Source organism: Salvelinus namaycush, chromosome 15, assembly GCF_016432855.1.
Source record: "Salvelinus namaycush isolate Seneca chromosome 15, SaNama_1.0, whole genome shotgun sequence".
Lineage (NCBI taxonomy): Eukaryota > Metazoa > Chordata > Actinopteri > Salmoniformes > Salmonidae > Salvelinus > Salvelinus namaycush.
Window position 1 is genome coordinate 38886092 of NC_052321.1, and position 17205 is coordinate 38903296.

The following is a 17205-nucleotide window of genomic DNA, read 5'->3' on the forward strand; positions in this document are numbered from 1 at the left end:
GGGCTGCTATTATGTTGTTCTATGTTGACTATTAGGCCAAACCTAATGCTTAGACCTGCTGCCCTACACTATTCAGGTTTAGCGGGTGGTACTTTTTCCACCACTATCAAACAGGTAACCAAAATGTAACGTGATTGACCACACACTACCGCACAGTAGGTGGCGGCATGCACAAACAAAATGTGCAAACACCATGATACCGAAGAAGAAGAACAGGTAACCAACCGTGAACCTCATACGGTCTCCACGGAAACTTAACTTCTCGTCTGTGCAATGTACCAACATGGAAATGTGTTCTCTAACACATTTAGCCAGAAAACCTAGAGAAATCACCGACATCGACAAGAAGAAGTTTGAAACGGTAAGAACTAACGTTAGCTAATGGTACTGTACCCATTCATAGACTACTGTAGGTAACATATATTTTGCGGTTGTCTGATAGAGGCAGAATGGCTCCGTAATTGGCTGGCCCTTGTGTGGGAGTACAGTTTAGGGTACCGAAGTTTACCGTATTATTACCATGTCAAGTTCTGTAAAAGCACATCACATAATTTCCGTCTACACTAGTATCATTCGTGTTCAGAGACCAGGGGGTCCGGGATGCCAAGGCAAGCAGAGTTCAGTTCACAGGTGAGCGACACTAACGTTACACGGCTAATGTTTTACATGCTGACAAGACCGCACACGCACGTTAATTTTGTCCACCCACATCAGATGCGATTAGGACATGCAGGTTGAAATATCAAAACAAACTCAGAACCAATTATAACAATTTTGGGACAGGTCGAAAAGCATTAAACATTTATGGCAATTTAGCTAGCTAGCTTGCTTTTGCTATCTCATTTGTCCTGGGAGATAAACATTGGGTTATTTATTTTACCTGAAATGCACAAGGTCCTCTACTCCAACAATTAATTCACAGATAAAACGGTAAACCAAATTTGTTTCTAGTCATCTCTCCTCCTTCCTTCAGGTTTCTTCTTCTTTTTATTTTGGACTTTATATGGCGTTTGGCAACCAACTTTAGGTGCATTATAGCAACCGACTGGAGTGTGGACCTAAGTTCATCTATCAATCACCCATGTGGGTATATGCTCCTGAAAACCAATGAGGAGATGGCATTTTGGTATATGCTGCTGAAAACCAATGAGGAGATGGGAGAGGCCAGACTTGCAGCGCGTTGAGAGTCACAAATATAACCCATTTCTATTTTAGCGCCTGGCCATGCAGATGCTCTGCGAGCTGTGTAGGTGCAATGATTGAATAATATGTATATGTACATTTACATCTGGTCTGGTCAACATATTACACCGCCCACGTCGCGTGCAAAATACATTTACACATACATGTTATTCAATCATTGCACCCACACTGCTCGCGCGCGTCTTCTAGGCAGGTGCTAAAACAACTTGTTTCTAGTGACTCTTCACATGCTGCAAGTCCCGTATCTCCCATCTCCTCATTGGTTTTTATGAGCATATACTCATGTGGGTTATTAACAATAGGGCACGAGGGGGTGTGGTATATGGCCAATATACCACGGCTAATGGATGTTCTTATGCACGATGCAACGCATAGTGCCTGGATACAGCCCTTCGGCGTGGTATATTGGCCATATACCACAAACCCCCGAGGTGGCTTATTGCTATTATAAACTGGTTACCAAAGTAATTAGAGCAGTAAAAATAAATGTTTTGTCATACCCGTGGTATACGGTCTGATATACTACGGCTGTCAGCCAATCGGCATTCAGTGCTCGAACCACCCAGTTTATAATGAAAGATGAACTGAGGTCCACAGTCCAGTTGGTGGTGGTAATGCATCTTAAAGTTGGTTGCCAATGGCCATATAAAGTCCAAAGAATGAGGCCCCTGAAGGAGGGGAGATTACTAGAAACAAACTTGAGCTGTGTTTGAATGCTCATACTAACTGTACTATTTGTGACATGAATTGAGTATATAGTATGCTTATTGGTCAAAGTATGGATATAGTTAGTATGCCAAAAGTTCCCGGATGTCATACTAAATTCGCCAAAATACAAAGTATACATGCAGTGGACACTATGTCCGTGCTTTTAGGGCCCATAATGCAATTCTTCAGAAAATGGGTGTGGCTTCACGTTTTCAGATTGGAGGAAAATATGCAAAATGAGAGTGGATACAAATTCATTGCTTTAACTAATTATGACATGTTAAAATGTTGAGCAATGTAATAAAGTAATAACTTTTCAAATAAGTTACGTTACACGTTATGTTGGCTGACAATTTATTAGCTACGCTATCATAACGAACCGCATAGCATTACAGCAGTATGTACTGGTATGTTAGCTAGTTACCTAGCGTTAGTTGGCTACTAATATATCGAACTTGTCAGGCAGTATTGTTAACTATCTGCTATCTAACTAACTACCCAACCTTTATTGTCTTTATTATTCACATCATTCTTAGCTAAGTGGTATAGTCGTTGTGCGTTTCAATGGACATTGTTCATTCTGGCTATCTACTCCGATTTCAGAGCACTCTCGTGCAGAATACCTGATGAATTTACGAACGCTCATCACCTGTTGAATATAGCCGGTGTCAGTAAAAGTCGGCAAAAAAAAGCTAAATTAAATTGTTGCCAGCAGCACAGTTACAGTCACCAATGCTCTGGATAACATGAAAACAGCCTAACCATCTCTAATAGGGCGAGTAAAATGGTCAGAGTGAGGTGTTCTCTCATTTGTGTTTGGAAGTAGCTAGCCAACGTTAGCCAGTTAGCTTGGGTGCTTGACTGGCGTTAAACGCTCGGATCAACCCTACTCCTCTGCCAGAGCGTCCAGTGTGCTCTTTGAACGCTACGAGAGCCAAATGCTAATCGGCCAACATATGTGCCCGACCTGACTCCAGTCTTATAGACTGTTCTCTCTGCTACCGCACGGCAAGCGGTTCCCCGAGCGTCAAGTCTATGTCCAAAAGGCTCCTTAACAGCTTCTACCCCCAAGCCTTAAGACTGCTGAACAGTTAATGACCTCACTAATGCTCTTGTGGCTTAAAAAATAAATAAATAGAACCAAGTCCCTGCAGCAATTTTCCAACATCAATGTTATATATTAATGCCCATGATTGTGGAATGAGATGTTTGACGAGCAGGTGTCCACATACTTTTGATCATGTAGTGTATATTCGCCTGTATTTACCCCCCCATAATGAAACGCTAATTAGGTGCTAATGTGGCTATCATAAAGTACTACAAATGCCATGATGATCCGAAAGCGAGTCAAAGGTAAGATTCTCTTGATTAACTATCTAATGTTAAATAAATGTAGCAACTAATAAATTGGCAACATTTCTATAAAATGGAAAATTCTTTGAACTGTCTTGTGCAAATTTTAAATTGACACAATACCTGTTAGAAAAGGTATCAGCTAGAGTTGATGTGCAGGAGCTTGCAGGGATTTGTAGTTTTGCATGATGTCTACTTTGATGCTAATTAGCATTTACAAAACTGAGTGTTAAATAGAGTCTAATATATTGATAAGTCACCTTGTCTGAGAGAGATTTACATGGTTATAAAAACGTCACGCCAGGGTAAGCCTACACGAAACACAGCCCTTATTTTATGTGTTTTTAAAATCCCCTATGGGGAAAAATGAATGGTGGAAAAACAATTGGAACCATTTCCCTGCATGACTGCCAGGTTTTATGGGTACTATGACACATTCAATGTGGTGTGGGGCTCTATAGAGCTTGTACTGCTAAAACCCGGAAATAATTTACCCCTGGTTCGTTCGGCCCAGTCACGTTTATACACATCATTGGTTCAGCCATCCCTATGGGGAAAAATATAGGGTTTTGGAATAAATGCCGGAAATAAGGTCTGAGGTTAACACAGGTTTAGGAGATCTTATACAGTGCCTCCAGAAAGTATTCAGACCCCTTGACTTTTTCCACATTTTGTTACGTTAGTCTTATTCTAAAATTGATTAAATCGTTTTTTCCCCGTCATCAATCTACACACACTACCCCATAATGACAACGGAAATATCACATCTATATAAGTATTCAGACCATTTACTAAGTACTTTGTTGAAGCACCTTTGGCAGTGATTACAGCCTCGTCCTTTTGAGTATGACGTTAGCTTGGCACACCTGTATTTGGGGAGTTTATCCCGTTCTTCTCTGCAGATCTTCTCAAGCTCTGTCAGGTTGGATGGGGAGTGTCGCTGCACAGCTATTTTTAGATCTCTCCGGAGATGTTAGATCGAGTTCAAGTCTGGGCTCTGGCTGGGCCTCTCAAGGACATTCGGAGACTTGTCCCGAAGCCACTCCTGCGTTGTCTTTGCTGTGTGCTTAGGGTCGTTGTCCTGTTGAAAGGTGAACCGTCGTCCTAGTCTGAGGTTCTGAGTACTCTGGAGCACATTTTCATCAAAGATCTCTCTGTACTTTGCTCTGTACATCTTTCCCTCGATCCTGAATCGTCTCCTAGTGCCTGCTGCTGAAAAACATACCCACAGCATGATGCTGCCACCACCATTGGGATGTTGCCAGGTTTCCTCCAGACGTGACGCTTGGCATCCAGGCCAAAGTGTTAAATCTTGGTTTCATCAGACCAGAGAATCTTGTTTCTCATGGTCAGAGTCCTTTAGGTGCCTTTTGGCAAACTCCAAGCAGACTGTCGTGCCTTTTACTGAGGAGTGGGTTCTGTCTGGAAAACTACTGTTCAGTCGTGTGGTCAGGTGCCACAAAGAGGGACATGGGAAAATTGCAGTTGGCTCAGAACAGAGCAGCACAGCTGGCCCTTAAAAGGATAGGGAGAGCTAACATTAATGACATGCATGTCGATCTCTCATGGCTCAAAGTGGAAGATATTGACTTCCTCATTACTTGTTTTTGTAAGAGGTGTTGACAAGCTGAAGGTACCGAGCTGTCTGTTTAAAATACTAGCACATAGCTTGGACACCCATGCATGCCACCAGAGGTCTCTTCACAGTCCCCAAGTCCAGAAGACTATGGGAGGTGCACAGTACTACATAGAGCCATGACTACATGGAACTCTATTCCACATCAGGTAACTGATGCAAGCAGTAGAATCAGATTCAAAAAGCAAGTAAAAATACACCTTATGGAACAGCGGGGGCTGTGAAGTAACACAAACATAGGCACAGACACATGCATACACACACGATAACATACGCACTATACACACGTGTACACATGGATTAAAAAACAAAAACAATTAATAATTGTATAACTGCCTTAATTTTGTCGGACCCAGCTAATTGGGATCCATAGTAAATACAATACAAAAAATAAGTACATTGTCCAGTAAAGGTCGGTGTTTGAAACCAGCTTGGAATCGAAGAAAGCACTGGAACCATGGCAAATTCAGTGGGATCTCATGTTTTGCAACACACGGTTTGAAAAATCACTCGATCAAATGCTTTTGATAAAGTGATACGCATTGGTACAGTGCTTCGAATTTAACTGCTTAGCGATTTCGCATGCCTCAGAGGTCCGGTATCAAAAGTAACATCACTAGCGCACACTTCAATGGGGCAGAAGTCTGTATATTGTAATTGTGGATGGATAGAAAGCTAGCAACATTGACGAACTGCCATGTGGGTAATCGTAAGTGACTCGTTTCATCTTGTTCCTGATACCATGTCTTTTATTTTTACTGATTTCATGTCAATGAAATGGCTAAAATTCACTAGCTATCTAACCAACATGAAGTGCTCATTGTGCAATTGTAGTTGTTTTCAATAAACATTGAAGACGAAATATAGTTGACATGTTATCAACAATATAAGCCAACCCTGTCTGTTTTGCCCCATAGTTCTGACCGAGATTTGTTAAGAGCCCCAACCGTTGCTTTAAGCGTTAAAGGAAAAATCCATCCAAAATTCCTATGATGTAATCTCTGATTTTACACTGTTAAATAACATTAATATGTGAATTATATATTTTTTAAATTACACATTTCTCAAGGTAGGAATATGGCAAAAATATGATCAATGACTCATTCGAGAGAAGACTACCTCCCGCGTTATGACATCGGCCACTATTGAAATCTGACATGTATGATAGATGTTTTCACGATCTCAAAGTCGTATTCCTATTAACTTCCAGTGTAGTGAGAGTGACTTTATCGCAATGCTACCTCATACCTGGACAAATATTTGCCTGCTTGAACAGCAATAGCTCAGATAAACATGAAATGACCCCGGTAATTGATAGAACATCGCTCAGAGTCTCCCGAGTTGCGCAGTGGTCTAAGACACTGCATCGCAGTGCTAGAGGCATCACTACAGACCCGGGTTCGATCCAAGGCTATGTCGCAGCCGGCTGCGACAGGGAGATCCATGAGGCGTTGTACAATTGGCCCAGCGTTGTCCAGGTTAGGGGAGGGTTTGGCCTGCCGGGATGTCCTTGTCCCATCGCGCTCTAGCGGCTCCTTGTGGTGGGCCGGGCGCATGCACACTGACTTTGGTCGCCAGTTGTACAGTGTTTCCTCAGACACATTGGTGTGGCTGGCTTCCGGGTTAAGCGAGCAGTGTGTCAAGAAGCAGTGGGGCTTGGCAGGGTCGTGTTTTGGAGGACGCATGGCTCTCAACCTTCGCCTCTCCGGAGTCCAAACGAGAGTTGCAGTGATGGTACAAGACTGTAACTACCAATTGGATATCTCGAAATTGGGGATAAAATGGGTAAAAAGTACCAAAATAAAAGAACCGCCAAGAGATGCACAAAAACAATATAACATTCAAAATGGGTGAAACATTCCTTTAACACGCATTGCTTGCGGTACGGTTTTGGAAACATAAGGAACGTGTCTTTCATATCAGTGTGAAATAATGATCAAGTTTAATGACTACACATCTTTATAGGCTTAGGGTTCCCGCAAAGCTATATGTTACAGCGCTTGTTTACGGAAAACAGACAGAAGACCGCTAATTAGCACAGGTAGTCCACTATCTGCATCGCCGAACTCCAGTGTGTAAACGGAAGAGGTCGGACGGACGCAACAAAACTTGTCACTGAAACGTACTGTCAGTTGCAACCATGTTCCATCTAAGCTGCGCAGCTCCCCGAGACTGCCGCGCAGAAGAAATATCAGCCCATGCAGAGAAGCAAGAGATTGAACTACACTCGACTTTCTAGTTTTCCCCTTTAGTTAACACTCAATGTTTCCTTCAACTGTGGAAATTGCCAATATTAGCCACTTTCAATGCAACATACCGAAACCAAAACAAACTATGCAAGACTTAGTATGCAAAACAAACTATGAAAGAGATTTTCTTGTAGGCGGAACACACCGGAGTAGGATTCTATTACATTGACATGCACGACTCAGCCCATACTCTACCAACCGGTGTGGCATAACCAATCAGAGCTGCAGTATCCCTATATGCAAATAGACCATTGCAATATATGGATGTGTGCCATTCAGTTTGAACTGGACTGTGTTTACAACATGAGTGGTTGCGAGCGTATGTGCTTGTTTTGAGATAAAAGCGAGAGCTGCATGTAGCCAAATGTGCACATTTGTTCATATTCATTGCTAGTAGAGGGAACATTGGCTGCAACTGTGTTTCAAACCGGTTAAAACAGTGTACAGTAAGTGTGTATTTTTTTGCATTTGTGAAATAATTTTGATATGAAGGTAGAGGGATTTATGTTTCTAGAACCGTACCGCAGTTGAGAATCGAATCCCGTTTAGATGGAGTATTTGGCTGTTTTGGCTTCCAGAGCCATTTTGTCTTTAAACAGAACATGTATGGTCCTTGGACTAGAACGAGCAATGTTAGGCTCCTTTAGTCCATTATTACTATAACCTACTGGCGCCACCCTTGCAGAAAAAGATTGCCGTTTTGAAACGGCAGTAAAAGTGCGGTAATTGCTATCGACTATGGTATTTTGGACGCAGTAATTGCAGAATTAATCATCATTACATGTAACTGCAGTTATACTTTAAAATTACTGCAGTAAAAAAATCTTTTGGACGCAGTATTTTCAGCATACTGCATTTATACTGCACTCTGACTGCAGTCTTTTTTCGTAAGGGCAGACTTTGGATTACACCCAATGATGGGTATATACCAATGATCTGTATACACTGAGTGTACAAAACATTTGGATCACCTGTTCTTTCCACGACATAAACTGACCAGGTGAAAGCTATGATCCTTTATTGATGTCACCTGTTAAATCCACTTCAGTCAGTGTAAATGAAGGGAAGGAGACCAGTTAAAACAGGATTTTTAAGCCTTGAGACAATTGAGACAATTGAGACAATTGAGACGTGTGTGTGTGTGTGTGTGTGTGTGTGTGTGTGTGTGTGTGTGTGTGTGTGTGTGTGTGTGTGTGTGTGTGTGTGTGTGTGTGTGTGTGTGTGTGTGTGTGTGTGTGTGTGTGTGTGTGTGTGTGTGTGCCAGCCATTCAGAGGGTGAATGGGCAATTTTTTAAATTTGTCTTTTGAATGGGGTATGGTAGTAGGTGCCAGGCGCACCGGTTTGAGTGTCAAGAACTGCAATGCTGCTTGGTTTTTTACGCTCAACAGTTTCCCGTGTGTATCACGATTTGTCAACCACCCAAGGACATCCAGCCAACTTGACAGAACTGTGGGAAGCATAGGAGTCAACATGGGCCATTATCCCAGTGGAACGCTTTCGACTCCTTGTAGTCCATGCCCCGGCAAATTACGGCTGTTCTGAGTGCAAAAGGGCGTGCAACTCAATATTAGGAAGGTGTTTCTAATGTTTTGTACACTCAGTGTATATAAATCATTGGTGTATATATATATATATATATATATATAATCATTGATTACACCCCATCCCCCTCTCTCTCACCCCTACAAGGTAGACTTTTTTTGTAACATGACAATGTATTTCCTCCAAAGGTTTATGAGCTGTGTGACACGGACAAGAAAGGCTACCTGAACAGAGAAGACTTAAAAATGGCGGTGGTCATGCTGTTTGGATATAAACCATCAAAGGTAGTAGAAACTAGATGATATCATAGACTTTGCATCATTGTATCTGTTCCGTTATGGCATCTGAGAGCATGGGCAGCGTCATTAAGGCCATCTCCATTTGGAAGTAGTTGATTTTCTTATCCTACCACTTCTATGAGCTGGCAAACAAACTGAAAGGGTGCACGTTTTGTTCACAAATGGAAAAAAATAAATGGCACCACCATCTAACCCTAGATATACACCACTATCCCCAACAAACTCCCTACTTTGGCCCCTTCTCTCAAACCCCCTGTAGTTCCTCTGCACTAAAATCTCTGACACACAAACACTTCTCTGCTGCTGCTACTACCAGACCAATCTTCTGGGATTTCCTTTCCATCTGTGCGGTACAAATAATGACCATAGCAATAAACTCCAAGAAGCGAACCTTACTAAAGCACAAATTGTTCTGTTCACTCTGTACTGGCCTACTACTCACAGGGATCCTCTCAGGTTCCCTCACCCTTTGCCCACCATCCTCTACTTTCCTTACTGTTTCAGCATATGACACTTTCTGCACTGCTCTCACCCTGGCAACCTCAACCTGTCTCACTCGCACAGGACATTTCTGATCCCTAGCAATATGGTCACCCCCACAATTGAAACACAATTCCCCCCCCCCACAATTAATACACACTTCTACCACCGAAACGACACACTCCTTTGTCACACTCCTTTGTCCCATGCCCTCCTGCACACTTCTCAATCCTCAAAATCTTTCTACTACATACTGGTGCAACATGACCATAAGCTTGGCACCTGAAACACTGTAGTGGGTTTAGAAACAAAAGCTCTTACCAGATACCTGACACATCCTAGTATGACTTTATCAGGTAAAGGATAGACAGTCTCTTCAGTCTCGCGCGAGTTAACAATACCTAGTTTTCCCCTCCACCCAGCAAAATACCACAAATGGGTCGGCCAAAAGACATGAATCCACTTTCTCCACAAATATATTACTCCCACTGGCTCAAACATCTCTGGCATTGTCCTGATCATTGTGGTGAAGCTTGGAAGTCTTCACCCAACCTGTAGCAGGTACTTCCTCACTTTCGTCGGGTTTGATTTCTGAGTTCTCACTAACCGCCTCCATCTCAGGGTTTTCAGGAGAGGAGCTTGTAACCAGCACTCCTGTTGTTGATTCGTAAGTGAAATTACTAGGCTTGTATTCGGTAGACGTTGGTTTGTACCGTTCGTTCTTAGCTCCATTCTTTCCCCCTCGCTTAATCCTTCCCACCTCCTGTATTGTTTTTGAATGAGCTTCAAGCTTATATAATCAAACTCATGAAAATGCAGTCATATAAGAGAGCGATACAATTATATTTGTGCATTGATTTGTTCATATCCGATGGCTTCTATCAACATATTTGATGCTCAAGGAGTAAGACACATCACTGAAAGTTAGAATAGTATCAATTGAACTCCCGTGTGGCAACCCAATGTGTATGGGCTACTCTTTTCGCATGGGGCCCTTTGTTAGCAAGGTTCCGTGGCCCCCATAGTGACAAATGACGTTGTTTCGATAGCTACAGTATGTTGCTCTACTTGGCTATGTGATTTTATATTGTATAGACTTTAACCAACTTGTTAATACATTCTCATTTTAGATAGCAAGTCTGCCAGTTTAAATAAGATAAACAACATAAGTATGTGGCTAGCTAGAAAAACATGGTAGGTAGTATGTAGTGTGTTAATAACAAAGACTGCGCTACCATAATACAATGCGCCACCCAGACAGTGGTTGTTGATAGTGTGCCATTACATGGCTACACACTTCTATTGCTAGCTGATGTATCTAGTTATTAAAAGTAGTTAAACCTATGCCCCGGGTTGTCATTGATCAATCTAGCTAATCAGTTAGCAAGCTAACGTTAGCCATCATCAAGCATGTGCACAAGATAAGATCATGCCACTGTAGCTACGTAGGGTAGCCACGCATCAAAACAACATCATTCTTCACTATGTGGGTGACAGAACCTTGCTAACAAAGGTCCCTGTGCGAAAAGGGTAGCCAGTGCTCATTGGGTTGCCACAGCTGCAGCCTTGATAGCGTGCCTGCTCGAGGACTTACAGAACGGTAAGAACCCGTTAGTTAGAGGCCGTTTGGTGTGTGTTAGATTTTTTTACTTAATATTGCCAGCCAGTACTTTTTGAAGAAAATAAATATATATACTTTTTTTGTAGACCGTTAAGGTATCGAAAGTGAGACAGCTGGTGGGAGTTGTAGTTCTAATGAAACAGTGGTACTGTAACTTTTTGGCTTCGTGCTTCTTGGCCATCAAATACGTTGAAAACCGGCATATGGTAAGTTAATTAACACAGAAACACGTATACATTTTTATATATCTTATATGACTGTTCATGAATTTGACGCTGAAAATGTTAAGCCAATTCATAGCCTACAAAACGAGACAACCGGAAGTACCACTTTCATACCGTATAGACCCCATGTACAGTTGTGCTAGCTCTGGTCCATCGCACGAAGACGAGTTGCCTCGTGTCACGCAATGGACCAGAGCTACAGTTGTGTGGTTGTATCCAGCCTCGTTTAAGTTGAATTTGAGGAGCAGTGAAGTAATGCTCATTTCATTCCACAAGATGGCGCCGCTGTACTTAGTTTTATCTAAAAAGTATTCTCTAACCTTTCTTTGTGACCTAGCTAATTTGCATGATAATCACCTCACAAAAACTACACTGATAAATATCAAATGGGATATCTTAATAATTTTTCTATCACTTAAATTCAAATAGATGACATTTCCTCAGTCATCTACCAGGTCAGTCTTTAATTTCCTTGTGCTTGTATGTTGCAGTCTGAAACCAACATGTTAATGGATCAAGCCCAGGCAAAAGATTCACCAGGTAAGTCTGACCGTACCAGGAACCGTTCTCAGTTCTCCAACAAGCACAATGCTGTTGTGACAGAATGAGTACATATTACTGTGTCTGTCTGTCTGTCTGTCTGTCTGTCTGTCTGTCTGTCTGTCTGTGTGTGTCATACAAGCACTCAGAAATGAGAAAATATGTACACCATCCGCACTTTTAGCTCATACTGTATATCCTTGATGTGTCGATTTATGTAAATATGATAGTGACTCAATCTTCCCACATCCAGTCGTGCTAAACGGAAGCACTCCAATATATATATATATGTGTGTGTGTGTGTGTGTGTGTGTGTGTGTGTTAATGAACAAGTGGAAGATATAGCCACAGGACATAGCCTCTGAACAGCCATCACACACCGTATTTAATTTGAGAACAGCCATCGCAGACCGTATTTAATTTGAGACGAGTGGCTCAACCTCACTCACTCACACACAGACATACACGAGTGCCTGCCTGCAGCTATCCTCTGACAGCCTCAATGGCTTTTTTAGATTAATTTATAGCGTGCCCGCAGTTTAGACGTCATTACAGTTTCATACGCTGTTCATCACAGTACCACTTATGGCCACGACAGGCAGCCCTCCAACTGAGACGCAAAGTAGGGGGACCCATGCTGATGTGTAAGCACACACACACACACACACACACACAGCATAACATCCACCTTGCAGCATTTAGCCGCTATCTCCATTTAAAATGGGATGGTGGAAGACAAAACCAAACAAAGCAACCTATTCAGTGTATCATTCCAATCCATCCTGGTGAAATGGAAAGAAACGAGATAAAACAAGAGGGAACGCTTGATTTAGATTGGGTGTAATCGTTTTACACATTTCCAGTAATTAAAAGAATGCCTCACAAAAGGCTTGCGGTGCAATTGTTATTGTGACGACATGCGGCCAACGCTTTAACTGGGGGCTTCTTGACATGCAGATGGGAGGGGGATAGAGAGAGTGGAGATGGGAAGGTGGCTGACTAGACAGATACGGGGCTATTGAAGGAAGATGTTAAACGGTTAAAGATTAGGAAGTCATTTCTCTTTTGTTTTTAAAGCCAGGAGCAAAATTTTTATCTGTACATTGCCCAGTAAGAGAGAGAAAACGAGGGAAGGGATTGAGGGTAAGGGGGTGACGGGAAAGAGGGAGGGAAGAGAGAAAGAATTTAGATAGTGGCATGGTTGATGCAATTAAATATTTCACAATCCGTTAAATTTGTCAGAGAGAGAGAGAGTGGGAAAAGAGCAGAATAGAGCGAGAGCAATGAATTAAACAGCTCCTCTGGATATGGTATGATTAGTAAATTGGTGGTGATGGTGGGAAGAGACAGAGTGGGTGGCTAACTAGAGGGAGAGATCGAGAATGTGTGTGGCTGGCTAAGAGTGAATGGGGCCAGGCAGTGTGGGTGTGGGCTTGGCTAGACTGTCTCTCTGTGGCTCATTTAAAGCACAGCCCCTCAATAGGGGTTAAACAGAGGCCTTTGGCAAGAAACTACCTACCATACTGTCTTCTACCATTGTCTTATGTCAGATAGCGAGTCGATTCCGCCTGCCCTGATCTCAGGTTGCGTGCTCGTGTGCCACCACACGAAAAGCAGGCACATAGTGCCTTCAATTTTTGCCATTTGATATTTTCTTTGTGGCGTTGCTAAAGTAAGGAACCTATCAACTCTAGGCTACTAGCACTATGCTATGGCAAACTGGCTGGCTAGCTAGTAACACTAGCTAACTGGATAAACAGCAGTTAGCTTTAGAATGTTAACGTTAGCTCTGTTTAAATCGCAATTTGCAGATTACAGCTGACAAGCTATATCTATTGACTTAGCTAGCTGAGAAACAGTTTAGCTAAAGGTTTATGAGCTGCCAACGAAATCTTAACTGTTTTTGATTTGTTTTATGGTAAACTTAAATTTTATATGTTTACCATTACTAACTGTAATTTTCTGCTGATGATGCCATTTTCTTACCCGAACCCTTTCGAGCTATTACCTTTTGCGAGATACGAGCATCATCTAATTCCGTTTAGGAGCCTGAGATCGCGTATCTACTAAGGGAGTCCTGCTCTAGCCTCTGACAGTGTTGTCCTATGCGTTGTTTTGTTATGTGTTATATGTGGAACCCGAGTATGCCTAGTAGGCTATGTCTACTGTCTAGCCTAGGACTATTATGTTTATATTTGCAAATATGTTTTCAAACTTTCTTGTGTTGTCCTCTGAGTGGTTGTGTTGTTTGAAATGGTCAAATAAATCTATCTATCCCTATAGGAAGTCCTGTAGGAAGTTTTAGCCTCCACCTCCCCTTCTCTCTCTCACCCCTAACCGGTGTTCTAAGTATAGCGGACATGGTTCAGGCTCATGGTCTTGTGATGAGGTAGCCCTGCCTGCAACTTCAAAATCAGTGTCCCCCTCAGCACAAAATAATTTCATCTTGGTCTAATGGTCAAGACGTTGGTCTGTGGGAGACCAGGGTGCGTGCGTGAAGTACTATCAATTAGCTAGGCACGGTTGCTGTGTACGCTTGCCATGTGGTGAGTCATAGTCGCAGATCTTTGGTAGGGGCCACCGTGCGGCTAACAGAATCAGATTCAAAACACACACACGACACCTTCCCTAATCCAAACACACCTCTATTCTTCCCTTCCTGTGAAAGCTTGGCACTGCTCTTTCCAGTTCTCCCTCTTTTGTGCTCGCTCTCTCTTGCTCTCTCTCTTGCTCTCTCTCTTGCTCTCTCTCTTGCTCTCTCTCTCTCTCTCGCTCTATTCTCCGCAGCTCTGGCTCTTTTTCTCCACCTTCATTTGAAGCCCTGAGCACACAGCACGCTTTCATTCATTGCCAGACACTCACATTTGTGTGTGTGCGTGCATTTGTAAGGTGATATGTTTGTTACTGTTACCACCATGTATAGGAAGAAGGCTCTCTTTATTTATCTCCCTCTCTCTCTTTCCATCACCCCCCCCCTCCCAATCTCTCTCTAGGGGTGTGTATAGAGATGTTTGCGTGTCTCATGGGGAGGAAGTTGTCATCAGATGACCACTACCAGAAAACCAGGCAGATCTTCAACACCTTTGATGTGAACTGTATGTACTGTACACCCCCCCTCCATCTCTCTCTTACTCCCATCTCTCTATCACTCATTCTCTGTTCCTCCGTCTATCCATCTCTATCTCCACCCCCTTCTCTCTATCCCCCTTTCTTTCTCTTTGTTGCCCATACTCTTTGGCTTTTCTTTCGCCAGAAGAGGGTGCTCTAGGCCTTGCCGTGCGAACACACACACACACACACACACACACACACACACACACACACACACACACACACAGTGCCTTCTGAAAGTATTCAGACCCCTTGACTTTTTCCAAATTTTGTTACATAACAGCCTTATTCTAAAATTGATTAAATACATGTTTTTCCTCACCAATCTACACACAATACCCTATAATGACAAAGTGAAAACAGGCTTTTAGAATTTTTGCAAATGTATAAAAAATGAAAAACAGATACCTTATTTACATAAGTATTCAGACCCTTTGCTATGAGACTCGAAATTGAACTCAGGTCCATCCTGTTTCCATTGATCATCCTTGAGATGCTTCTACAACTTGGAATTCCACCTGTGGCAAATTCAATTGATTGGACATGATTTGGAAAGGCACACACCTGTCTATATAAGGTCTCACAGTTGACATTGCATTGTCAGAGCAAAAACCAAGCCATGAGGTCGACAGAATTGTCCGTAGAGCCTCGAGACAGGATTGTGGCACAGATCTGGGGAAGGGCACCAACAAATTTCTGCAGCGTTGAAGATCCCCAAGGACACAGTGGCCTCCATCATTCTTAAATGGAAGAAGTTTGGAACCACCAAGAATGTTCCTAGAGCTGATTTTCACAAATTTAACAGTTTCTGGCAGAGTTTTATATCCGCAGGGGAGTGTGTGTGTGTGTGTGTGTCAGGTGACTGTGATGATTAACTCTGTAGTAAATGGCCCAGGGACTGTCTTCATTAACCCTCTCACCCGCCATTACAGACGAGGACCTTTGTGTGTGACACGGCTGGTTTCTTTAATGGCTGCCTGAAACTACATCCTCAAAGCATGTTTTATGGTGTGATGCTAGACACTGTTTGTTTGTGCGCACTGCACACCTGTGTGTGTGTGCGCGTGCACTGCACACCTGTGTGTGATGTGTGTGTGATTCATGGCATACTCCTCGACTGCATTAATAGTTAATTGGCTCTTTTGACAACAGCTTGATAATAATTGGGGTCTGGAATAATAGTGTGTTCACACATAAACTCAGCAAAAAAAGAAACGTTTCAGGACCCTGTCTTTCAAAGATAATTTTTAAAAATCCAAATAACTTCACAGATCTTCATTGTAAAGGGTTTAAACACTGTTTCCCATGCTTGTTCAATGAACCATAAACAATTAATGAACATGCACCTGTGGAACGGTCGTTAAGACACTAACAGCTTACAGACGGTAGGCAATTAAGGTCACAGTTATGAAAACTTAGGACACTAAAGAGGCCTTTCTACTGACTCTGGGGAAAAAAACAGAAAGATTCCCAGGGTCCCTGCTCATCTGCGTTAACGTGCCTTAGGCATGCTGCAAGGAGGCATGAGGACTGCAGATGTGGCTAGGGCAATATATTGCAATGTCCTTACTGTAAAACGCATAAGACAGGGCTACAGGGAGACAGGTCGGACAGCTGATCGTCCTCGCAGTGGCAGACCAAGTGTAACAACACCTTCACAGGATCTGTACATCCGAACATCACACCTGCGGGACAGGTACAGGATGGCAACAACAACTGCCCGAGTTACACCAGGAACGCACAATCCCTCCATCAGTGCTCAGACTGTCCCCAATAGGCTGAGAGAGACTGGACTGAGGGCTTGTAAGCCTGTTGTAAGGCAAGTCCTCACCAGACATCACTGGCAACAAAGTCGGCTATGGGCACAAACCCACCGTCGCTGGACCAGACAGGACTGGCAAAAAGTGCTCTTCACTGACGAGTCGCGGTTTTGTCTCACCAGGGGTGATGGTCGGATTCGCGTTTATCGGCGAAGGAATGAGCGTTACACCGAGGCCTGTACTCTGGAGCGGGATCGATTTGGAGGTGGAGGGTCCTACATGGTCTGGGGCGGTGTGTCACAGTATCATCGGACTGAGCTTGTTGTCATTGCAGGCAATCTCAACACTGTGTGTAACAGGAAAGACATCCTCCTCCCTCATGTGGTACCCTTCCTGCAGGCTCATCCTGACATGACCCTCCAGCATGACAATGCCACCAGCCATACTGCTCGTTCTGTGCGTGATTTCCTGTAAGACA

At 43.0% G+C, this 17205-nt stretch overlaps 1 protein-coding gene across 2 annotated transcripts in view; it reads left to right on the forward strand.

The window, feature by feature from the left end:
* Positions 1-221: 221 nt before the first annotated feature.
* efcab11 (EF-hand calcium binding domain 11) overlaps positions 222-17205 on the forward strand; it is a 78541-nt gene continuing 61557 nt past the window's right edge. The window contains exons 1-4 of one of the 2 annotated variants that reach the window (XM_039009036.1): positions 222-361; positions 8881-8976; positions 11808-11856; positions 14850-14951. In XM_039009036.1, coding sequence (XP_038864964.1) covers positions 284-361; positions 8881-8976; positions 11808-11856; positions 14850-14951 — 325 coding nt within the window. In that variant the 5' untranslated portion in view covers positions 222-283. The remainder of the gene's footprint in view (positions 362-8880; positions 8977-11807; positions 11857-14849; positions 14952-17205) is intronic. The other variant, XM_039009037.1, reaches the window with a different exon arrangement.